Source organism: Leucopleurus acutus (genome assembly GCF_964270905.1).
Source record: "Leucopleurus acutus genome assembly, chromosome: 6".
Lineage (NCBI taxonomy): Eukaryota > Metazoa > Chordata > Mammalia > Artiodactyla > Delphinidae > Leucopleurus > Leucopleurus acutus.
In genome coordinates this window covers 92152720-92179547 of record NC_139149.1, presented here as the reverse complement: position 1 = coordinate 92179547, position 26828 = coordinate 92152720, and the positions used below count along the sequence as shown (strand labels likewise).

Genomic DNA, 26828 nt, shown 5'->3' with positions numbered 1-26828 from the left:
GTTTTTGTAATTGTTTACTTAGAAAATGAGAAATTATTGAATGTCGTTAATGATATTTCTAAGCCAAAATCTTAAAAAAAGCAAGAACCCAGAAAAGTAAACAAAGCACAGCAATCTACTTTGTCTGAGGCCAAATTCCGTCAAAATTAAGTTGAGGTTTTGATAGCTTTCTGGGGAAAGAGAAAAATCAAAGCCAAATCCAGGAAAATCAAGTGAAGTTTTAATAGCTTATGGGGTTAGAAGATGATAAATCAAAGCCCATGGCTTTGCCTATAGTAGAGCAATAAAATGAAATCCTGCCTATATTTAGCTGAGATCACCTTCCTCCAGGAGCTACACCTTCACAGTAGATGTAAATAAGAAAGAAAACTGATTCCCTTTCCTGAACCCTCCTACACTGTTGGTGGGAATATAAATTGGTGCAGCCACTATGGAAAACAGTATGGAGTTTCCTTAAAAAACTAAAAATAGAGTTGCCATATAATCCAGCAATCCCACTCCTGGGCATATATCCAGAGAAAACTCTAATCTGAAAAGATTCATGCACCCCAGTGTTCATAGCAGCACTATTTACAATACATGTAATACAAATACAAGGCAAAACATGGAAGCAACTTAAATACCCATCGGTAGATGAATGCATATGTTTACAATAACCAGGACATGGAAGCAACCTAAGTGTCCACCAACAGATGAATGGATAAAGAAGTTGTGGCATGTGTGTACAATGGAATATTACTCAGCCATAAAAAGAAATGGAATTGAGTTACTTGTGGTGAGGTGGATGGACCTAGAGTCTGTCATACAGAGTGAAGAGTGTCAGAAAGAGAAAAACAAATACCATATGCTAACACATATATATGGAATCTAAAAAAAAAAAAAAATGGTCATGAAGAACCTAGGGGCAAGATGGGAATAAAGACACAGACCTACTAGAGAATGGACTTGAGGATATGGGGAGGGGGAAGGGTAAGCTGGGACAAAGTGAGAGAGTGGCATGGGCATATATACACTAGCAAATGAAAATAGATAACTAGTGGGAAGCAGCCACATAGCACAGGGAGATCAGCTCGGTGCTTTGTGACCACCTAGAGGGGTGGGATAGGGAGGGTGGGAGGGAGGGAGACACAAAAGGGAAGAGATATGGGGACATATGTATATGTATAAGTGATTCACTTTGTTATAAAGCAGAAACTAACACACCATTGTAAAGCAATTATACTCCAATAGAGATGTTAAAAAAAATAGACGAATGGATAAAGAGGATGTTGTATGTGTGTGTGTATATATATATATACACATATACATACAGTGGAATGCTACTCAGCCATTAAAGAATGAAATAATGCTATTTATGGCAACATGGATGGACCTAGAGATTATTATACTAAGTGAAGTAAGTCAGACAGAAAGACAAATACCATATGTCATCACTTTTATGTGGGATCTAAAATATGATACAAATGAACTTATTTACAAAACAGAAGCAGACTCACAAACACAGAAAACAAACTTATGGTTACCAAAGGGGAAAGGGATGGGAAAGAGCTAAATTAGGAATTTGGGATTAGTATATACAAACTACTATATATAAAATAGATAAACAACAAGATCCTACTGTATAGCCCAGGGAACTATATTCAATATCCTATAATAAACCATAATAGAAAAGAATATGGAAAAGAATATATATTCATATTCTTTTTCATATCCTTTGCTGTACACCAGAAACTGACACAACCTTGTAAATCAACTATACTTTAGTTAAAAAAAAAACTATTTCCCTTTTCCCATTCCTGGGGCACCATGGGGAGAGTTGCCTTGGTGCTGAGCACAGCAGAAGATAAAATTAAAAAAGCAAACCTACTTTGAGATAGTGTGACCATGATGGGGACTTTGACATGGATTTTCAGTCCAAATTTGTATCAATGAGTCATCCAAGGAATGCCTAGTTTAAAATGGTTCTAGAATGGATGACACTACAATGGTTCTAGAATGGATGATGGCAGAGGCAAATGCAGATTCTCTCTAGAGGAAGGCACCTTCTTTCTCAGGCCCAGGAAATCCTCATGAATAATTTTTCAAGAGCAGTGATCAGCACACAGTCAAATATAATCAAACATGAGGACACAGGGCAAAGACAGTAAGAATAAGGAGAAAATAACAGCAAAAGCAGATCATAAAGTTTTCAAATATTCGAATTATCAAATGCTGATTATTTAAAAAACAGTGCTTATTCTGATTTTAGAAATAAAAGAGGCTTAAAAATACCTGCAGGGAAGAATCTATAAAAGTGACTAGCACATTTGAAAAAGGTCCAAAACTTCTGAAAAATGCTGAAATTAAAAACCAAGTGAGTTTGGCAGCACTGTGGACACAATTGGAGACAGAATTCATAATGTAAAAGATAGATTAGAAGAAAAGTTACAGAATGTAGGAAAAGAGACAAAACAATGGAAAATACAAGAGTCATTTAAAAATGTGGAGAACATGGACTTCCCTCGTGGTCCTGTGGTTAAGACTCCATGCTTCCACTGCAGGGGGCATGGGTTCAATTCCTGGTTGGGGAACTAAGATCCCACATGCCACCAGGTGCAGCCAATAAAAACAAAATGTGGAGACTATATTGAGCAGGTCTAATATGAGACTTAATTAGCGGCCTGGAAGATGAGATAGAGACTGGAGCAGAAGCAATAGTTGAGGAGATATTGGATGAAAAGTTACCTGATCTGATGAAAGACATCACATTCAGGAAGTCAAACACAGATTCCTGAGCAGGACAAATAAAAAGAAGTATACCCCTAGAAATAGAGAGGAAATGTGGGGGGGAAAAGCAAAAACAGAAACAAATGGAATATCTAAAAGCAACAGTCGGGGCAGGAAAGGAGGAAGACATTACCTTAATTGAAGCCAGAGTTCAGCTGACAGCTGACTTCTCAAGAGTAATAATAGGAGCCGGAGTACAGTGAAATGGTATCTTCATTGTGTTGAAAGAAAATAACTATCTATCTAGAAATTCTATACTCAGAGAAAACATCTTTCAAGTCTGGCCTTGAAACACAATTGTTTTCAGACAAAGCAAAACTGAGAGTGTGTCACCAGTAGACTCTAATTAATGATAACCATAAAGGGAGTGTTTCAGGCAGTGGAAAGTGATGATCCTTTTGAGAGATGCAAGAAGGGATGAAGAACAAATAATATGGTAATAACTATATGGTTATATGTGAACAAACAGTAGAAAATATGTCTAGTAGGGTTAAAAAAATTCCATGGCAACAACAGCATATAGGCCAGGAGGAAGGTAAATGGATTTAAATTATTCTCAGGAGGCTGGTAAAAGTACAGCAGTTCCTTGACTTACAATGGTCAGACTTACAGTTTTTCAACTTTACGATGGTGCGAAAGTGATATGTATTCAGTAGAAACTGTATGTCAAATTTTGAATTTGGATCTTTTCCTGGTCTAGTGGTATGTGGCATGATAATCTCTTGTGATGCTGGGCAGTGGCAACAAGCTGCAGCTCCCAGACAGCCACAAATCATGAGGGTAAACAGCCAGTATACTTACTTTCCGCACCCATGCAGCTATTCCATTTTTCACTTTCAGTATAGTATTCAATAAGTTACATGAGGTATTCAACATTTTATTATAAAATAGGCTTTGTGTTAGGTGATTTTACCTCACTGTAGGCTAATATCAGTATTCTGAGTATGTTTAAGGTAGTCTAGGCTAAGCTATGATGTTTGGGATTATATGCATTTTTGACTTAAAATATTTTCAATTTACAATGGGTTTATCAGGATATAACCCCATCATAATTTGAGAAAGATCTGTACTGATTTAACTTTTGATGTTTCTACATTAAGTATGATGGAGAGGTCCACATGTGGCAGGGGTTTCTTAGGTGCTGATAATGTTCCTTTTCTTGACCTGAGTGGTAATTATGGGACAGTGGAGGAGTAGGTGAGATATTGTTTCATGTATACAAGTTACACATACCTTCTCAAAAGATAAATGTTTTATGTACTTAACTATAGGTATCTTATATTTTACAATAAAAAAGTTAAAATAAGGTAAAAATTGTACACTTCAAAAAGGATAAATAGAAAATACAATTTTTAGTACTACGTTGTTAAAATTATAACCATAAAATACCAAAATTTTAAGGTAGAAGTAGGAATGTGATAGTTAATTCGTTGAAAGTGAAACAAAGAGAATTAAATCTCACTTCAATGTTACCTTAAAAGTTACTGGTAGAGACTGATCCAGTTATTGGTTTCATTATGGTATCTAAATATTGATATTCTCTTGCTTCTAAAAATTTTGTAAAGTCTTAACCAACATTTGACAGTCATTAAGTCTACACTGTAACTCAGTTTCTACAATTCTATCATCTTAAATGGCACGTGTTTTATCTACTAAAATGTAGTATATCACTCATCAGGTCATCAACTAAGAGTTTTAAGTATGTCTTGCAGTAAACATACCAGCTACTGGGAGACAGTATATAATATATATTAAAATTGTGGATATATTTCTTTCAGATCCTTAGCAGGGTACTGGTCATTGATTTACAACTATTCTTACTCTTTTAAAGAAGTACTTCAAAGTGGCCAGAGTTACGATAAGTATTTGAGGGCATATGTAGAGCCTTATAGGCCAGCTATTACTGAAGACACCTGTCACATAGGTACTAGGAGTCACTGAGGTACCACCTATTTTTCCATCATATCTCTTGGGAAGATAAAAAGTTGCTGACTTGTTTTTGGTCTACCTAATTTGTTTGGGACTCTGTAAACCCAGGTAAACACACTGTTGGATTTTATTCTCATTACACTAAACATACCTTCTCAAAAGACCATCTTGGGCATTTAATCTCCTTCCTCCCCCCTAGAAGGTTTTAACTTTTGTTAATTCTTAATTATAGTGGTTTTTAATTTAGTGGTTTTTGGGTTACTTGAGATTTTGGAAGTATACCCTTTTTACATATACTTTTTGTTTTGACATTTTGTGACCTTGAGCAAGTCAGTTAATCTCTTTACATCTCACTTTTTTTTATCCTAAATTTACTGGAATACAAATATTTTGTAAAGTAGTTTCTAATGCTAATATTCTTCAATTAAATGCTTATTTGTAAGGAATTCCATTTTTTAAAACAAATTAAAAATAAAACCAAAAAGGTCTCAATACAGCCTAAAATGTATATCTTTTTGTAACATCACTGTTGTGCTTTGCTTTTGATGTTTTATGTTAGCTTAAATCTAGAGATTTAGTGAATAAAGCAAAATTACTATACTCAACATATCTTAGTAACTTTAAAGGATAATCTAGAAGTTATTATGGAAAGAAGTACCCAAGACAGTAGGAGAAATGATAATTCTATTCAAATGTTAAAAACTTTCATATAAGCCATTGGGAAGAATTGTTTAAGTAAAATTTATTACACATTGCCTTTCTTGGATGATACTGAACTTAATTCAGTTTTTCTTTGATAACTCAAGCTCATCACTATGACCACATCCTCAGAGGCTATTGAGATTAATAATTGTTTATCTATAAAAGAATTCACTTAATAGTCAACAAATACCTACTGAGTGATGGCAGTGTGCCAGGCTTTGGATTGGATTGGGATATGATGTTGAACAAAACCAGGTGTGATCTCTGACCTTATGGTGTAGAGTCTAATTGGGTAAAAATGACATCAACCGAATAATCACACAAATAAATGTGAAATTTAAAATCCTGATCAAACGCTATGAAGAAAACTCACTGCATTGTTAAAATCGTTTTGGAATCAGATGGGTCTGAGATCAGTCCTAACTCTGCAACTTGGTAGCATTGTGATTTTAGGCAACTTTCTAAATCACAGTTGAAATGAGAATAGTTTGCTTCCTGGGTTGTTGTGAGGATCAAATGAGATGACAAGTGTGATACAATTTTGTTATTATTTTTTACTTGTTTATTATCTGTGTCCTCCTGGATGAGAATGTAAGCTCCATGAGAGTAGGAATTTTTTTGGTCTGTCTTATTAACTGCTATATTCCTAGCATCTAGATCAACGAGTCATAACATGGACACGAATAAATATTTTTTGAATGAATGGAATGACTTTTAAGATTTCTTTCAGGTAATCAGCATTCAAAACAAAAATATTTTGTATTTATTTGCTTTTTCTCTCCCATAGTCAGGTTGGTATTTCAGTTGTTGGTCTCATGGCTGTCTCCTGAAATTCTGCTTCCTCTCATCAAATTTAACTCTGGACTAGAAAATCAGATAACCAAAGTTAGAGTGGTAGAAGTACCTGTACTATAATAAGAGACATTCTGTAGTAAGAGAGAAGGCCTCTCTCTTAACAGTAACAGGAGTGAGCTTTCATACATGGACTTACTAAGATCTTTTTTGGTTATTTAAAAGGGTTTTGCAATTTCAGCTGTATTCTGTATATTTGGACTTACCAGCTAAGTAAACTCATAAGTGCTTCTAATAAAGCATTCTCATTCTAGCTTTATATCACATTATATCATAAGTTTGGTATATAGTTAGGTTGGAAGAAATTTAAATTTTGAATTTTTAAAGTTTGGTTACCTATTCTATGTATTAATTTTTAGTGGACCATGTAGAACTTAATGCTTGATATAATTTTAAAAAAATATTTAAGGTAATTTTTATAATATCCTAATGATCTTTTTCTTTCAATGTCTAAAGTAAATTTACTTGGTTAATTATTTTTCAGGGCAGCTGTTTTTTCCACTTTTTATTTATTGATTCCCAACCCCCATCTCTTATTTAATGGAAGTATCTCCCAGAACTCAGAATTGTTTTCTTAGCTTTATTAATCTTGGCAGCAGGGTTTAAGATGAGTCACCAGGAACTGAGCAGCTGAAAAGATTGAGTCTTCAAACAAATGAAGCATCACATTTTACCATCATAGAGACAGTTATTGGTTTTTAGATCTCATACTCTAAAATGAAGATAAAATGTTGTAAATGCATCCTTATTTACCCCATGGGGTATTATCTCTGGGAAAGTGAATTTCTACTTGAAATAATGGCTAGATTTTTGTTGTTGTTGTTTTTACTTTAATGAGTCCCAGAATATGATATGAAATTAAATTCCAATTAATCATTGTCATGCTACTTAATTCCACTAATGATAATTATCTCACGAAATGCGACGATTCTTTCTAATTGGGCTTCACAATTGAAAAACTGCCGCTAAGCTGGTAAACTAATAACATATAAAGTAATTCTTTTACCCTCATAATATTTTCAATAGTCACTTCTCAGTTATGAGAAAACATTTTTAGCAGCAAATTCCAGGCTGAAGTTTTCAAAATAATTTTGGGTTTCTATGAGTGTCATTAACTATTGTATTAGCTAGATGTACAACATCAATAAGGAACTAAAACTTCTGCTGTGTTTTTAAAATAATACCAGTAGGAATTATTTTCTTTTGTAAAAACTTTACTTTTCCCTTTTAACCTCTATTAATATAAGTCTGAAACTTAATGTTATAGGAAATGTTTAAATAAATTGTGATGCAACCACTGGAAGACATATCATATAACTATTAAAAAATTATGTGTAGGGCTTCCCTGGTGGCGCAGTGGTTGAGAGTCCACCTGCCAATGCAGGGGACACGGGTTCGTGCCCCGGTCCGGGAAGATCTCACATCCCGCGGAGCGGCTAGGCCCGTGAGCCATGGCCGCCGAGCCTGCATGTCCAGAGCCTGTGCTCCGCAACAGGAGAGGCCACAACAGTGAGAGGCCCGCGTACCACAAAAAAAAAAATTATGTGTATAGAAGGGATGTAGTCATATAGGAACATACTTCCTTTGGAATGTTAGGTGGAAAAATCAGGATGCCAAAATCATTGTACAGTATGATTTCATAGGAAGAAAAAAGATTTGAAGGATAAAATTTAAAGTTTTTATTAACGCTATATTTGTGTTTAGATGATGAGATTTTGAAAAATATTTTAGCTTTTATTTTTTTCAACTTTTTTCTATTTGCAAATTTTCCTTTAAAATGAAAAATAATAATTAGTAAAATAGAAAGTCTCAATTTCAAACTGTATCTTATATGTCAGAAAAACAGCTCACAAATTATATTGAAGAATCTGAACTGTACTCCCAAACTATAGATTAGCTAGAAATGTTTGGCAAATTTTATGTCACAATACTCAAAACAATATAGCTATCATATTGGCTTCCTAGTCCCTTTGCCTTTATACTTTGTAATTTCAAGTCCCACTTGAAATTAAGAGCCAGAGATAAGAATAGCAAATAACACTGCAATAGTCGGTCTCTTTTTCTCTCAACCTTTAATATGAAAAGCTTTAACATATAGAAAGCATAGCAAAGTGAATCAACTTATTCCCAGCTTTAACAGTTGTCAAGATTTTGCTACTCATTTCAGCTATTTCCCTTCCTGACACATTTTTTTCCTATGCTTTTAAAAAATAAATTCTATTTGTTGTTATTTTGACTGTATATACTTCTGTATATTTCTCTGATAAGCTTTTTTTCAACATACCCACCATGTTGTTATCATCTGCTTTTTTTAATTATTCTTATATTAGTCATAATTTATCACTATCATGAAATTCTCTATATTCATATTTTCCCAGTTGTCTCATAAAAATCATCTTTTTATGATTTTGTTAGAATAATTTGTTATTCTAACAAATTTGTTTGTTAGGATAATTTGTTAGAATCAGGACCCAAACAAAATCCATATTACATTTGGTTGTTATGTTACATTTTAAAATGTAAATATTAGAAATTCCTAATGCCAAAAAAAAAAGACTGCAATTTTGGATGACATTTTTGTTTTCTTCTTATAAAATTATATAAGTTCATTGTATGAAAAGTTAAAAATTCATAAAATACTAAGAAGAAAGTGGAAATCACTTATATTGCTCAGAGTATATTTCCTTCCTGTCATTTTTTACATTATTTTCATAGTTGAGATCTATTGGAAGCCGTTTTATATCTTATTTCAAAGTATATCTGAAGCTTTCTATACTTAAAATTTTTGTTTCCATTTTAATGGCTGCATTAAGATGTACCTTAATTTTTTAGAACAGGTAAGTACCTTAATTTTTTTTAGGGGCCATATCTAATTTAGAATGCCATTTTACAGTGTACTCCAACACATTTTCTTGTTGCTATGGTTGAAGAGACTCGTATTTTTGAGTAAGGGGTCTAATTTTCCTAATTAATTCCTAGAGTAGGTGAAATGGGCTGGTCGATGCACTGTTTTCTCTATATGTAGCAGATAACGCCTGGATCTTGGTCCATTGGCCGTTTGAGAGAGATGTTTGTTTTGCCATATGGAGGACAAGTGATGCCCCTAGTGGGCCATTTTAGTAAGTTTATATAAAGTCCAATTTTATATAATTTCTTTAAAATATCATTGGATATATCTGAGTATATGATGCATTAATTTCTCCAAACATTATCAAGGGAAAGAAAGGTATTAAATTCAACTATTGGCAGGACTTTGGGCATCAGGGAAAGTTTGGAAAAGGTTGCACCTACCTTAGCTGCTATAGGTTGAAGTCATCAAAGAACTCCAAAAGATCGAAGTAGACTTGAAATAGACATAAGTTATGCAAAAATAGTGATTCTTAGGTGTGTACTTTTATGAATATATCCATTTCGTAGGGGTGTTATAACAAATCACCACTAAGTGTGTGGCTTAGTATAACAGATATTTATTCTTTCACAATTCTGGAGGCTAGATGTTTTTAAAATCAAGGTGTCAGGCAGGGCCATGCTCTCTCTGAAGGTTTCTGGGAAGAATCCATCCTTGCCTTTTCCTGGCTTCTGGCAGTTCCTGGCAGTCCTTGGCGTTTTTGGCTTCTCTCCTCTGTCTTCACATGGCATTATTCCCTGGGTGGATCTCTTCCTTAATTCTGTGTCTCTTCTTATAAGGACATCAGTGATTGGATATAGGACCTACCCTAATCCAGTATGACCTCATTTTACCTAATTACATCTGCAAAGACTGTATTTCCAAGTAAGGTCACAATCTGAGGTTCCTGGTGGATGTAAATATTGTGAGGACACTGTTCAGCCCAGTATAGCAGGTGTGGGTATTTGTGTATATGAGTAGATTGGGAACTGGGGGGCTATCGTAAGTTCTTAGATAATACACATTATAATTCTCTTCTCCATTGTTGATTTCTGCTTTTTCTGAAGTGTATTTAGTATAAGAATACATGAATGTGGGGGAAATGTTGAAAACAGTACTAAAACAGTAATTTAAAATTCTGTGTTGAATAATTATTCTCTGCTGCTGTTCCTTGAGATTAAAAGATAAAAACAATTTCATGAAGTCTTGTCTATTTATGGTTTTAGAATCCTAAATTTATAACCAGGACCCAAAGTTTCTTATTTACTAAAAGCATTTGAGCAGAGCGTTATAATGATTATTTCAGTCCTTCTAAGAAAATAATTTGGCTTAGGCCAAAGGTTATGAAATACTTGAATAATTTACTAAAAATTCTAGACTATCTTTCACTGAGTTTATTAAAAAATAGGTGGAAATTAGACTGTTCTTCCATATCCATCCACCATTATCACCACCCCCAAGATGACACCAAGAAGTTAGCTAATATATGTCCCCATAAACCCATATCTTTAGATTGTTTTATTAATTTTGATGCAAGTACATAATGTTTGCAGGAATTGATTTTTGTAGGGATTTATAATAAAATATCAGTTAAAAGATTAATTGCCTCACTTCTGGGCCTTTGGTTTCTATAGTAATCAGTACAGTAAAATTTTTATTTAAAAAATTCACTTGAAGTTTTTCATTTGTACTCTGTAAAAGCAAATTGAATGCCTATTGTTATCCATAAATATCTTAACTGCTAAGATTTTCTAAGATTGTAATAGAAAACCAATTATATCAGAAAGTCATTAAGTAACTTAGAGAAATTTAACAGTGTTAATAAAACATGAATTTATGACTTTTGGCTTATTTTCTTAGATAAAGCTCTCGGTCATTTTGCACTTTTTAAATTAGAAGAAAAATTTTAAACTTTATCCATGCCTTCTCTTTTACAAATCAAAACATCTTATAGCTCTCATCTGCTTATTATTCTTATAAATTTATAATGGGCATATATGATTATGAGATAAAATAAGGTACATCATATCTTACTATCAGAAACTAACTTTTTAAACCAAAGTTAGAGATTTAGAATGGAACTCAAGGCAGTGTAAATATGTAACTTATTTTTCTAAAAGGACTCTTGTAGCCTTCTGTTTAGAGCTTCTTTTGGGTCTTAAACTAGAATGTTCCATGTTTACTCATTCACTAAACTAATTATTTAGGTGTAGTATGTGGTGTTATACATGCACTGTGCAAAGCACTGAGCTGGAGTGGGTAAATCTGCAAATATATATGTTTATATTTCTCCGTTCATTCAATAAATATTGAGTATTTGCTGTATGCAAGGTACAATATCAGGAACTTCTTGATACAAAGTTAAACAAAACAGACACAGTCTTTGTAATACTTACAGTCTTAGAAAAGGAGAAAGACATTAATCAGATAATAATACAAATAAATGTAAACTTATCACCATGAAAAATACTATGAAGAAAAGGTGAATGGTACTATCAGAGCTCATAAGGGAATTTGACTTAGTCTTTGGAGGGGCTATGCAAGGGCTCAAAGACTTACCTGAGGAAATGACTTTTGAACTGAGAGCCAGATGATTATTGGAAATTATGTAAGTGAAGGAGGATGTGAGAAAATTCCAGGAAGCAGAAATTATATATAATAGTGAGTAGTGAGTGTGAGTTATTTGAAATGAAAGGAGGCAGTGCAGCTGGAACACAGGGAACCAGACGGAGTGTGATGCACGATGCAGCAGGAGAGCCAGCGGCAGGGGCCAGACCAATTTACCTATATTGGTCTGGCCAGTAGTACATACTCAATTTTATTTATATGTAGTCACCAAATTCTATATTTTATTTTGGTTTCACCAACATAAGCCATTCAGGTACCTTTATTTCTTGTTTCTTATTACTATGTAAAGTTCTTGAATTACTTGCTTTATCTACAAGATAATAGAATATCTTATAGCAGCTGTAAATATTCAAAACCAATGATACTGCTATAGAAAAACCATATCTTATGTTTACCATTAAACACTGATTCTACCTGAACAAAATAGCACATTTAGAATTCATATGTTGATTAGCAATATCACATACAGCAGTTTCACTTGTTGATCTTAGAATGCTAAGTTGACTAGCTTTCGTCTTATATAAATAAGGTTGAAACTGGTATATTATAGTGCCCAAAAAGCCGAATATTTTATATATAATATACAGGTATAAATGAATTTAAATTTATGTGGTGACAGGCATTAACTTCCTCCTGATGTTTTGATGTTTTAAAATATTTAAATAAATGTTTAAAAATTAATATGAAGAATGATTATAAAATTATGCTTATTTCATGTGTAGTTTGTGTGATCTGTTTTAATATTTTATAGTTTGTGGCTTCTGTGTCATCAGAAGTTTGAAAAGATTCTTAAAATGTAGTCGGATTGCATCTTTGTTTCAAAATTCACTGAAACGATATGTAATGCTTATGTAAGAGCAGCTAATGATGTAGTGAGGAGATTTTAGCCCTTTAAAAACCTGTAATCCTGTATAATTTCACCCTTATTCAAAAAGAATTTGATGTAAGTAGTTTCAACACTGTAATATTCATGAATTATTGATTTACAGTGAACGTTTACATTGTACTAGTGAACTCATGTAAGCATTTCTAACCTGTGGGATATTTGTTTTGCAGGAGAAAATAGAAATTCTGTATTCACAACTTGAAATGCAATTTCCCATTAATATTAATTCTTTCATCGATTGTTACCACAAAATTGGCTAAAATTAATACTCTTCTGTCATAATAGATCAAGGTGATTTACATTTAGTTTTCTTTGTCTTTTTTGTTTGTTTTGTTTTATTCCCTCCACTCCCATTTATTTCATGGCATATCAGTGCTTCAGAGAATTTAGATGAGCTCTCTTCCTCCAGTAGCTGGTTACTTAACCAGAAGCACAGTAAGAAAAGGAGAAAAGACAGGACAAGATTGAAATCTCCATCCTTGACTATCATGAGTACAGCAGCTCGAACAAGGCCACTTCAGAGTTTCCACAAACGAAAACTCTACAGATTGAGCCCTACTTTTTATTGGACTCCGCAGGTAAGGTCGCCTTTGGCAAAACATGAACAAAGATTTTATTGTCAATATATTTCACAAGTTAGAGGGTAGGAACTGTACACAGTTGTTTAGAATAAGTGGGATTTAATAATTTTTAAACATAGTAGTGTATTCTGAAACTTCTCACATTTCCAATTTTTTAAATCACTATTATGCTTAAACGAGTTTGAAAGAAATGTACATATCAAGTTGATTTTAAAATTTTACTAGTAAGGGTAACAAGGAAAACACAAGTGTATTATATATTTGCCTTTTGCTTAGTGAAGAAAAAAGTAACAACTGCAGGGTTTTCAGTTATTTTGGAGGAAATGACATTGCTCTCCCTTTTATGTTTGGTATTTGTTAAACCTGGTGAGCACTCCTTTTTCATATAAGCAATGAAGTTTTAGATGACCATGCTTACCCTTTTTGCAAATAAAATATGCTTCATTAAAAGCGTCCATTTTGAAAAGCATATTTTTCATTTGTTAGCAACATGTTAGATATGCATCTTTCAGTGCATATCTAAATAAGCTGTGATGGAGAGCAAAATTATCTCTAGTTCTCATGGTATAATGTGCTTTTTTTCTCTTATATTTTTTATATGCCAATATGAAATATTTATTGTGGGAATGAATAATAATGGTGATGATTTGGGAAAATCTGGGAAATGTTTGATCAAGTTTATTTATTTATGCCTTATTTTACTATATATATATATATATATATATATATAAGCATCTTTATTGGAGTATAATTGCTTTACAATGTTGTGTTAGTTTCTGCTTTATAACGAAGTGAATCAGTTATACATATACATATGTTCCCATATCTCTTCCCTCTTGCATCTCCCTCCCTCCCACCCTCCCTATCCCACCCCTCTAGGTGGTCACAAACCACCTAGCTGATCTCCCTGTGCTATGCAGCTACTTCCCACTAGCTATCTATTTTAAATAATATGTCAAAGGAAAGAAATTATCCTTGATTTAATATTGTTTTTGATTATTACTACATTAACTATTTTTAAATATATTTCTATAAAAAAATCAAGATGCTTTTTTTCATTAGGAACCAATTTCAAATTTGGTTTTATAGGATCCTTTTATAAATAGGAGCATGAATTCTGACAAATTAATTTTTATTAATAGATTGATTTTTGCCATTTAGTAGTTCAGGTATTAGTAGTATGCTTTCCCAACTTGAAATTTTTAAGAAAGTTTTATTTCAGAATTTAAAGAAATTTTACATATTTAATAAACCTAATAGGAAAATATTTTATTTAAAGTTTTTATATATGAAATTATATTTTATTTAATAATTTTTATTTAAAGTTACTACAAGCAATAGAGAAATAATATATTTGAAAATGATTTCGTAATTTCATAGTTATAAATAGAATTGTCTATCAAAAATATCTCACATTTGAATATGCCTTAATATTCTGACTGGAAGGAATCTATCTGAATAATTTAGGGGATTTGCTCAATATTACTAAAGTACTGCATATGCCTTGATAATATAAAGATTGGCCTGGAAAAGTGTGAACAAATTTAAAACTTCCAGCAAACAAAGGAAGAAACACGTCTAACATTGTTACTAGTAGACCATATAATTTACCATATTCCAGTCATAATGCTAAGCATTTTCAGTACATTATTTTATTTAGTCCTCAAACATAAAGCTATGAGGCATTATCAATCCCACCTTTAGATGCAGAAATTGAAGTTTAGGGAGATTAAGTAACTTTCCCGAGGTCATACAGCTAGTAAACAATAAGTCTGATTCCGAAGCCATGTTCTTATCCATTAGTACATTGATAACAACAAAAATAAACCAAATCTTTTTTTAATCAATATTTTCTATTGAAGTTGATCTACAGTATTGTGTTAATTTCTGCTGTACAGTGAAGTTATTCAGATATATATATATATATATATATATACACATTCTTTTTTTAATATTCTTTTCCATTATGGTTGTCATAGGATATTAAATATAGTTCTCTGTGCTATATACTAGGACCTTGTTGTTTATCCGTTCTCTGTATAAAAGCTTACATCTGCTAACCCCAACCTCCCACTCCATCCCTGCCCCAACCCCCTCCCCCTTGGCAACCACCAGTCTGTTCTCTATGTCCATGATTCCATTTCTGTTTTCATGGATAGGTTCATCTGTGTCATATTTTAGGTTCCACATATAAGTGATATCATATGGTATTTGTCTTTCTCTTTCTGACTTACTTCACTTAGTATGATTATCTCTAGTTGCATCCATGTTGCTGCAAATGGCATTATTTCATTCTTTTTTATGTATGAGTAGTATTCCATTGTATATATGTACCACATCTTCTTTATCCATTCATCTGTTGACAGATATTTAGGCTGTTTCCGTGTCTTGGCTATTGTGAATAGCGCTGCTGTGAACACAAGGGTGCATGTGTCTTTTTGAATTATAGTTTTGTCTGGATATATGCCCATGAGTGGGATTGCTGGATCATATGGTAATTCTATTTTTAGTTTTCTGAGGAATCTCCATACTGTTTTCCACAGTGGCTAAACCAAATCTTTTATGTGCTTGAAATCAGTAAAGACTGTATATTTGGGAATTGGGGAAGGAGCTTTATCTGGTTAGAGGCATTTAGAAATGCACCATAAAAGATGGGTTTGGAAAGATAAACAGAATATTGAAAGGGTTTAGGGGAGATTAAGAAAAGCACTTTAGTAATTGTAACAGAGGTGGGAAAAAATGATGGAGAACAGCAAATGACCCCACCCCCAACTTATCCCCCAAATTTCCAGGGTAATAGTTATTTACCTTTCTAAATTTAATAAATGTCATTTCTCTCAGGAAGCCTTCCTTGATATTCCCACTATGGGGTATATAATGATGTAGCACCCTGTGTTATAATAATAATCCATTATTTTATAATAATGTTCCATTTATTTTTCTGTCTTCTCATTACATTGTAAGTTTTTTGAGAGCAGGAACTGTGTATTTCTGAACCTACAGGGTCTTGAACAGTAACTGTCCAATAGTATATGCTCAATAAATAATTAATATGTGAAAGAATTATTGTAGTGGAATGTAGAAAGATATTTAAAAGGCAATGGAGAGTGAGAATTTGTGTGTGTGTGTGTGTGTGTGTGTGTGTTTCCTTGATTTGCTTTGTGAAAGGGTCTAGAACAGTAATGTCTAATAGAACTTTCTGTAATGACGAAAATGCTCTATAAATATCTGTGCTGTCCAATATGGTAGCTACTAAATACATGTAACTATTGACCACGTGAAATGTGACTAGTGCAGCTGAGGAACTGAATTTTTATTTTTATTAATTTTGATTTAAATGGCCACATTTGGATAATGGCTACCAAATTGGATATGACAAGACTAGACTCAAACTTACCATTATAGCAGTGAGAACATGTGGCACTCATTCTGTTTTCTAATACTATTCCTTACTGAAAGGAAATATAGATCTTTGGAGAAGTGTCTGATCTCCAGGGTTGGGGAAGAGGGGCTATAAAATGGACCTAGGACGTCTTATTGTTACCAGAAGGCAAGGAAGTGTTTAAAAAAAGTGATGGGGGCATGTCAAAAAAAAAAAAAAAAAACCCAAGAGCTTGTTTGGAGAGGCTTCCACTGGCCAAATCTGGGGCTCTTTGAGCATTGAAATAGCTAAGGACAGTAATTAACCCAGTGAAAATATAGGTAGCCATGAGTGTATCCTGATGAGAGAGAGAGAGAGAAAGAGAGATTAAAAGGGGAAAGGGAAGACTTTTGCATAGAGTAGGATACTGATTAATAAATGTGGAGTGAGCAGTCAAATTAGAGAATCATTGCAATAATCATAGTAAAGATTGACTGGGTAAGAAGCATCAATGCATGAAAAGTCTGGGGTCAGGATTGGGGAAAAGTTTGATGAGGAGCAGGATATTGATATTGTCTTAACTATATGGTAGAGAACCAGACAATAACCTTGCCTGAGTGATCAAAACTAACGTAGCCTATGTCTGTTCAGAGAAGGGAACAGCCGAGAACAGTGACCTCCAGGTCCCAGGGTCCCTGTGGCACAGGCCATGCTGTGCAGGGGCTGGAGGAGAGGCCCTAGTTGTGTGGGTTTGCCCCGGACTCAGCAGGAGGTAGGAGAGGTGAGCGCCAAACAGGCTGGGCTGGAGCAGTGGAAGGACAGGGGAGGAGCCAGCACTCCTGAGACCCACCAAGGCCTTGAATGACACTGATGTGAGAAACATAGCAATCAAAGACAGTGTGTGAAAAAAAAAAAAAAAAAAGACAGTGTGTGGACTTGGTTTGGGTCTTGATTTGAACAAGAACCCTGAAAAGACATTTTTGAGATCATTGGGAAAAATTGACCACAGCTGATGATTAGATAATGTTCAGGAATAATTGATAATTTTGATGGTGTGATAATGATATTGTGGTTATGTGAGGAAAAGGCCTTATTTTTAAGAGATGCATTCGGTAGTGAAATGGGTAACAGGACAATGTTAAGAATTTGCTTGAAAATATCAGAGCAAAGCAATGAAGTGAAGGAAAGAAAGGGAGAAGAGGATGGATGAAGTGAGAGCAGTAAAAGGTTAATTTGGAGAGGTAGGTACATAAGGGATCACTATATTATTCTCCCTGCTTTTGCGTATGTTTAAAAACTTGAACAGTAAAAATTAAAAAAACTAATGTAGCCTATTAGAAAGATACAATATCACTATGTAGTATTCTGACCAGACATACATAACCTGAATTTAACCATGAGGAGACATCAGACAAAGCCAAAATCAGAAACATGCTATTAAGAAATGAAAACTGGCCTGTATACTTAAAAAAAAAAAAAGCCAATGTAATAAAAGCCAAGAAAGCCTGAGAAACTGCTTCAGATTGAAAGATAGACTAAGATATATGACAACTGAATGAATATATGATCCAGATCACAGTTCTTTTGGAGGGAAAATATGGGGACAATTGACAAAACTGTACTATTGATGCTAGATTATATTAAAATATTGTGTCAATGTTGAATTTCCTGAATGTGATATTTTGCAGTTATGTAAGAAAATATACTTATTCTAGGAAATACACATTGAAATATTAAGGGATAAAATGGCTAAGGCATCCATTTTATGTAATAAACTAACTCCTATGCATCTAGAATGGTACTAGCTATGTAACATCCTTGGCAGAATTTAGAAAATAATTATTTAAATAATTTTCTATAGTGTTTAACTCTCTAGGGTACTGGTTGAGAGCAGCTTATATAAGGGCAATGGAGAGAGGTGGCAGTCTTCCGCTACTAGGTAGCATATAGTATATATAGTTGGCCGATCTATATTCTCACTGCAATAACTACATGTATAAGTTACCAAAAAAAATCATCATACTATTAAAGACATTAGGGGGATTCTGGTTTCAGCTCCAACATGTAAAGAGCTTGGAAGTTGTCACAACTGTCCTTACAGTGAGAAAAAGGTGAACAAACTGAAAATCATTGCCTTTTCATGAACCCATCAGATAATTGAGGTTGCAGAGCAAACCGCCAACCCGAAATATGGAGAGACAGGCAAATCCAAAGAGTTACAGCCAAGATCTGCTTACCTGGAGCAGAAACTATAGCAATCATAAACTAACTGGTAGGAGCACTTAAATGGTAATTTTGTTGAATTGCTTGAGGCTGAGTGTGGACTAGTCTGAGAGTGAAAAACTCCTGGGGACTACAGCCTAAGGGAACCCCACACCTCACACTTCCATGGACTTTACCTTTAGGCACCCAACTAAGTTCTCAGAATGAAGAGCCAAAAAGGATCCCTAGTGGCTCTGGAATGGAAGGGAAGGGTAACCTTTATGAAATAAGCCTAGAGCATTATCTATTACAAGGTTTACTCTTCAGGGAAAAAAAACTTTACCAGAGCCTTATTCCATCTGAGAGAAGAGCATTTCTCCCACTCTTGCCCTCTGTAGCCTTTCTGTCTCACCTAAGAGAGAATGGGGGTGGAAAATAAGAAACACTTGTTAAAGTCACAGACCAGGGACACAGACCCACCAAAAGACTGAGATTTAATTGTAAGATTATAGTAAGTTATGCTACTATAGTAGATATGCTTTCTCTCCCCCATTCTTTACCATAACACCAACAGAACCCCAGTATAGTAACAGTGGGTTACAGCTGCAAAATATATAGTCCCTCTGAGGAGAACTATTTAACAGGGGAGACAAAAACAAGGACACTGGAGGAGTTCGAGGCCTCTGGCACCTACAACTATAACTGGTATTAAACGCAGTCCCACTCAGACTCTTAGATTAACATAACATCTCACAATAAAGGCCTGTTTACCTCAGATCTTATGACATTATGTTCAGCTTTCAACAAAAAATTACAGGGCATGATAGGGGGAAAAAAACTCTGAAAATACAAAGAATTCATCAGAACCAGGCTCAAATATGACAAAGGTATTGGAATTCTCTTAAATAACTAATATGTTAAAGTCTTTAATGGGTAAAGTAGAAAACATGCAAGAACAGATAGTTAATGTAAGCAGAGAGATGGAAACTCTTAAGGAGAATCAAAAGTAAATGCTAGAAACAAAAAAAACTGTAACCTAAATGAAGCATGCTTTTCATGGGCTCATCAGTAGATTGGACATGGCTGAAGAAACAATCAGCAAGCTTATATAGGTCAATAGAAACTTCACAAACTGAAATGCAAAAAGAAAAGGGAGTGAATAACACAGAACAGCACATCCAAGAATTTGGGGGCAATTTCAGGTTGTGTTTCAGATAAGTGATTGGAATACCAAGAAGAGAAAGAGAACAGAGCAAAAACAAATATTTGAAGTAATAATACATGAGAATTTTCCAAAGTTAATGACAAGCACCAAACCACACATTCACGAAACTGAAGCAGGAGAACATCAAGCAGGATAAATACCAAAAAATAAATACTTAGGCATAATATTCAAAATGCAGAAGACCAAAGAATCAGAAAATCTTGAAAAATAGCAGAGAGAAAAACAGCTGTAGAAGAACAAGGATAAGAATTACAGCTAACTTCTCAGAAACCATGCAAGCAAAAAGAGTGGAATGAAATATTCAAAGTATTGAAAGAAAAAAAAAGCAAACAACTATACTGGGCAAAATATTTACACCCCCCCCCAAAAAAAAAGGTTATGTCCATGGTCTAACTCCTGGTACTTATGAATGTGACTGTTCTGAGTTGAATTGTGTTCCCAAGAACTCATAGGTTGAAGTCCTAATCCCTAGTACTTTAGAATGTGAGCTTATTTGGATATAAGTTTGATGCAGATGTAATTAGTTAAAATGTGATTAGGGTAGACCCTAACCCAGTATGGATGGTGTCCTTATAAAAAGGGAAATTTGAACACAGATGCATACATGCAGAGTGAATGCCACGTGAAGATGAAGATTGAGATCAGACTTATACTTTTACAGACCAAGGAACACCAAAAAATTGGCAGCAAAAACAGAAGCTGGACAGAGGGATGGAATAAGTTCTTCCTCACAGTCTTTAAAAGAAACCAATCTTGCTGAAACATTGATCTGACCTCTAGCCTCCAAAACTGTGAAAGAGTAAATTTCTGTTGTTTAAACCCTCAGTTGTGGTACTTAGTTGTGATAGACCTAGCAAACTAATACAGTGACCTTATTTGGAAATAGTCTTTGCAGATATAATTAAGTTGAGGATCTGGAGGTAAGATGATTTGGGGGTTAGGATAGGCCCTAAATCCTGTGACTGGTCCGCTTATAGGAGAATGGAGAGAGAGATCTGAGACACAGAGATACAGCAAAGAAGACTTTGTGAAGACGGAAGCAGAGAGTACACTTATGCTACTACAAGCCAGGGAACATCAGGAGCCATCAGAAGTGGAAAGATGCAAGGAACTGTTCTCCCCTAGAGCCTTCAAAGGAAGCTCAGCCCTACTAACACCTCAGTTTTGGACTTTGGGCCTCCAGAACTATGAGAAAATTAATTTCTGTGATTTTAAGCCACCTAATTTATGGCAGTTTGTTATGGCAGCCCTAGGAAACTAATACAGACTTTGGTACCAGGAAGTAGGATACTGTTTTAATAGATACTTAAAATTGTGGCAGTGATTTGGAGTTGGCTAATTGGGTACAGTCTGGAAGAATTTTGAGGTGTGTGATAAAAAAAAAAAGCCTAAATTCCAATGAAAGCTAAGAAGGAAGTGAGGAGGATAGAAGACAAAGGTGATATCATCTTAGAGAATAGATATATTGTCAAGAACAGGATGTTACTAGAAAGAAATATGAACATCTAAGGTGATTCTGGTAAGATTTCAGAAGGAAATATTAAAAACTGGAAGAAAAGTGATCTTTATTATAAAATGGAAGAAAAGTTGGCTGAATAATATTCTACTGCTGAGTGGAAAATAGAACTTGTAAGCATTGAACTCTTGGATATGTAGCTGAGCAGATTAACAAGCAAAGTGTGGAATTTCGGTCTGGTTTCTCCTTACTGTTTATTTTTTTATTTTATTTTTTTAAAACATCTTTATTGGAGTATAATTGTTTTACAATGGTGTGTTACTTTCTGCTTTATAACAAAGTGAATCAGCTATACATATACATATATTCCCATATCTCCTCCCTCTTGTGTCTCCCACCATCCCTATCCCACCCCTCCAGGTGGCCACAAAGCACCGAGTGGATCTCCCTGTGCTATGTGGCTTCTTCCCACTAGCTATTTTACATTTGGTAGTGTGTATATGTCCATGGCACTCTCTCGCTTTGTCACAGCTTACCCTTTCCCCTCCCCATATCCTCAAGTCCATTCTCTATGTCTGCATCTTTATTTCTGTCCTGCCCTTAGGTTTTCCAGAACCATTATTATTATTTTTTTTAGATTCCATACATATGTGTTAGCATACGGTTTTTGTTTTTCTCTTTCTGACTTAACTTCACTCTGTATGACAGACTCTGGGTCCATCCGCCTGACTACAAATAACTCAATTTCGTTTCTTTTTATGGCTGAGTAATATTCCATTGTATATATGTGCCACGCCTTCTTTATCCATTCATCTGTTGATGCACACTTAGGTTGCTTCCATGTCCTGGCTATTGTAAATAGAGCTGCAGTGAACATTGTGGTACATGACTCCTTTTGAATTATGGTTTTCTCAGGGTGCATGCCCAGTAGTCGGATTGCTGGGTCATATGGTAGTTCTATTTTTAGTTTTTCAAGGAACCTCCATACTGTTCTCCACAGTGACTGTATCAGTTTACATTCCCACCAGCAGTGCAAGAGGGTTCCCTTTTCTCCACACCCTCTCCAGCATTTATTGTTTGTAGATTGTTTGACAATGGCCGTTCTGACTGGTGTGAGGTGATACCTCATTGTAGTTTTGATTTGCATTTCTCTAATGATTAGAGATGTCGAGCATCCTTTCATGTATTTGTTGGCAAACTGTATATCTTCTTTGGAGAAGTGTCTATTTAGGTCTTCTTCCCATTTTTGGATTGGGTTGTTTGTTTTTTGATATCGAGCTGCATGAGCTGCTTATAAATTTGGGGGATTAATCCTTTGTCAGTTGCTTCGTTTACAAATATTTTCTTCCATTCTGAGGGTTGTTTTTTCGTCTTGCTTATGGTTTCCTTTGCTATCCAAAAGCTTTTAAGTTTCATTAGGTCCCATTTGTTTATTTTTGTTTTTATTTCCATTTGTCTAGAAGGTGGGTCAAAAAGGATCTTGCTGTGATTTATGTCATAGAGTGTTCTGCCTATGATTTTCCTCTAAGAATTTTATAGTGTCTAGCCTTACATTTAGGTCTTTAATCCATTTTAAGTTTATTTTTGTGTATGGTGTTAGGGAATGTCCTAATTTCATTCTTTTACATGTAGCTGTCCAGTTTGCCCAACACCACTTATTGAAGACGCTGTCTTTTCTCCATTGTATATTCTTGCATCATTTATCAAAAATAAGATAAACATGTGCGTGGGTTTATCTCTGGGCTTTCTATACTGTTCCATTGATCTCTATTTCTGTTTTTGTGCCAGTACCATATTGTCTTGATTACTGTAGCTTTGTAGTGTAGTCAGAAGTCAGGAAGCCTGATTCCTCCAGCTCTGTTTTTCTTTCTCAAGATTGCATGGGCTATTTTGGGTCTTTTGTGTTTCCATACAAATTGTGAAGTTTTTTGTTCTAGTTCTGTGAAAAATGCCAGTGGTAGTATGATAGGGATTGCATTGAATCTGTAGATTGCTTTGGGTAGTGTAATCATTTTCACAATGTTGATTCTTCCAATCCAGGAACATGGTATATCTCTCCATCTGTTTGTATCATCTTTAATTTCTTCCATCAGTGTCTTATAGTTTTCTGCATACAGGTCTTTTGTGTCTCCTTAGGTAGGTTTATTCCTATCATTTTTCTGCAGTGGTAAATGGGAGTGTTTCCTTAATTTCTCTTTCAGATTTTTCATCATTAGTGTATAGGAATGCAAGAGACTTCTGTGCATTAATTTTGTATCCTGCAACTTTACCAAATTCATTGATTAGCTCTAGCAGTTTTCTGGTAGAGTCTTTAGGATTCTCTATGTATAGTATCTTGTTATCTGCAGACAGTGACAGCATTACTTCTTCTTTCCCGATTTGGATTCCTTTCATTTCTTTTTCTTCTCTGATTGCTGTGGCTAAAACTTCCAAAACTATGTTGAATAATAGTGGTGAGAGTGAACAACCTTGTCTTGTTTCTGATCTTAGTGGAAATGGTTTCAGTTTTTCACCATTGAGAACGATGTTGGCTGTGGGTTTGTCATATATGGCCTTTATTATGTTGAGGTAAGTTTTATCTATGCCTACTTTCTGGAGGTTTTTTTCATAAATGGGTGTTGAATTTTGTTGAAAGCTTTTTCTGCATCTATTGAGATGATCATATGTTTTTTCTCCTTCAATTTATTAATATGGTGTATCACATTGATTTGCATATATTGAAGAATCCTTGCATTCCTGGGATAAACCCCACTTGATCATGGTCTATGATCCTTTTAATGTGCTGTTGGATTCTATTTGCTAGTATTTTGTTGAGTATTTTTGCATCTATGTTCATCAGTAATATTGGCCTGTAGTTTTCTTTCTTTGTGACATCTTTGTCTGGTTTTGGTATCAGGGTGATGGTGGCCTCATAGAATGACTTTGGGAGTGTTCCTCCCTCTGCTGTATTTTGGAACAGTTTGAAAAGGGTAGATGTTAGCTCTTCTGTAAATGTTTGATAGAATTCACCTGACAAGCCATCTGGTCCTGGGCTTTTGTTTGTTGGAAGATTTTTAATCAGAGTCTCAATTTCGGTGCTTGTGATTGGTCTGTTTATATTTTCTATTTCTTCCTGTTCAATCTCAGAAGGTTGTGCTTTTCTAAAAATTTGTCCATTTCTTCCAGGTTGTCCATTTTATTGGCATATAATTGCTTGTAGTAATCTCTCATGATCCTTTGTATTTCTTCAGTCTCAGTTGTTACTTCTCCTTTTTGCATTTCTAATTCTGCTGATTTGAGTCTTCTCCCTTTTTTCTTGATGAGTCTGGCTTATGGTTTACCAACTTTGTTTATCTTCTCAAAGAACCAGCTTTTAGATTTGTTGATCTTTGCTATTGTTTCCTTCATTTCTTTTTCATTTATTTCTGATCTGATCTTTATGATTTCTTTCCTTCTGCTAACTTTGGGTTTTTTTTGTTCTTCTTTCTCTACTTGCTTTAGGTGTAAGGTTAGGTTGTTTATTTGAGATGTTTCTTGATGTAGGTTTGTATTGCTATAAACTTCCCTCTTAGAATTGCTTTTGCTGCATCCCATAGGTTTTGGGTCGTCCTGTTTTCATTGTCTTTTGTTTCTAGGTTATTTTTTATTTCCTCTTTGATTTGTTCAGTGATCTCTTCATTATTAAGTTGTGTATTGTTTAGCCTCCATGTGTTTGTATTTTTTACAGTTTTTTCCTGTAATTGATATCTAATCTCACAGTGTTCTAATCAGAAAAGATACTTGATACTATTTCAAGGTCTTAAATTTACCGAGGCTTGATTTGTGACCCAAGATATGATCTCTCCTGGAGAATGTTTCATGAGCACTTGAGAACAAAGTGTATTCTTTTGTTTTTGGATGGAATATCCTGTACATTTCGATTAAGTCCATCTTGTTTAATGTATTATTTAAAGCTTGTGTTTCCTTATTTATTTTCATTTTGGATGATATGTCCGTTGGTGAAAGTGGGGTGTTAAAGTCCCCTACTGTGATTGTGTTACTATCGATTTCCCCTTTTATAGCTGTTAGCATTTGCCTCATTTATTCAGGTGTTCCTATGTTGGATGCATAAATATTTACAATTGTTATATCTTCTTCTTGAATCAATCCCTTGATCATTATGTAGTGTCCTTCTTTGTCTCTTGTAGTAGTCTTTATTTTAAAGTGTATTTTGTCTGATATGAGAATTGCTACTCCAGCTTTCTTTTGATTTCCATTTGCATGGAATACCTTTTTCCATCCCCTCACTTTCATTCTGTATGTGTCCCTAGGTCTGAGTGAGAGGAAATAACAGTGGGGAATGAGTATTAAAAGGGAATATAAAACATAATAGTATTTCCTTGTGGTCTGTATCACAAGTTTTTATCCATTCATCAGCTCTTAGACACTTGGGCTATTTCTGGTTTTGGCTACTATTAATAAAGCTGCTATAAACACACAACTTTTGTGTCATTGTTTTTGGATAGTGTCATTTTACATTACTACCAACAATGTATGCAAATTCCAGTTGTTCCCCATTCTTGCTATAACAATATTATCAGTCCTTTTAATTTTAGCTATTACACTGAGTGTGTGGTGGTATCCTAAGTAAATGATGCCTACTTTGGATTTAATTTGCCTCCCTCTCTTTTTTTATCTTCTTAAGGTAGATATTTAAAAAATCGATTTTCACTCTTCTAATATAACCATGGAAGCTATAATTTTCCTTTTGAGCACTGTTTAACATCCCACAAATTTTAACATACTGTGTTTTCAGTTCAGAATATTTTCTCATTTGTCATATGATTTCTTCTTTGACCCTGGGTGATTTAGAATTATGTTTAATTTCCAAATATATGGGGATATTCCAAATATCACTCTAATTTCTAATTTAATTCCATTGTGATTATTAAACATACTTTGTATGATTTTAGTCCTTTTAATTTATTGAGATTTGTTTTATGGCCCATCATATAGTCTGTCTAGATGCATACTTGAAAAGAGTGTATATTTTCCTATTTTTTTGATGAGGTTTTCTATAAGTGTTTTTTAGTTTCATTTGGTTGATAATACTGATCGTCTTTTATATCCTTATTGATTTCCATCCTACTTGTGTTAAAATCTCTGTAGGTGTGGATTTTTCCATTTCTCTTTATATGTATTTCAGTATTTGCTTCATGTATTTTGAAGTTTGGTTAGTACCTGCATAGATGTTTAGTTTTCTTTTTATATCTTTATGACTTGACCCTTTTATCATTATAATATGTTGGTTCCTATCCCTGAAATCTACTTTCACTCATGCTAATATATCTACTCCAGCAATTTAGTGATTAGTGCTTAGGTGGTATATCTGCTT

At 34.3% G+C, this 26828-nt stretch overlaps 1 protein-coding gene across 1 annotated transcript in view; it reads left to right on the top strand.

Annotated features, from left to right (window-relative positions):
* Positions 1–26828, top strand: part of KANSL1L (KAT8 regulatory NSL complex subunit 1 like) — a 135067-nt gene that overhangs the window by 72060 nt on the left and 36179 nt on the right. Inside the window, 1 exon segment of the mRNA XM_082840934.1 lies at positions 13024–13228. Coding sequence (XP_082697060.1) covers positions 13024–13228 — 205 coding nt within the window.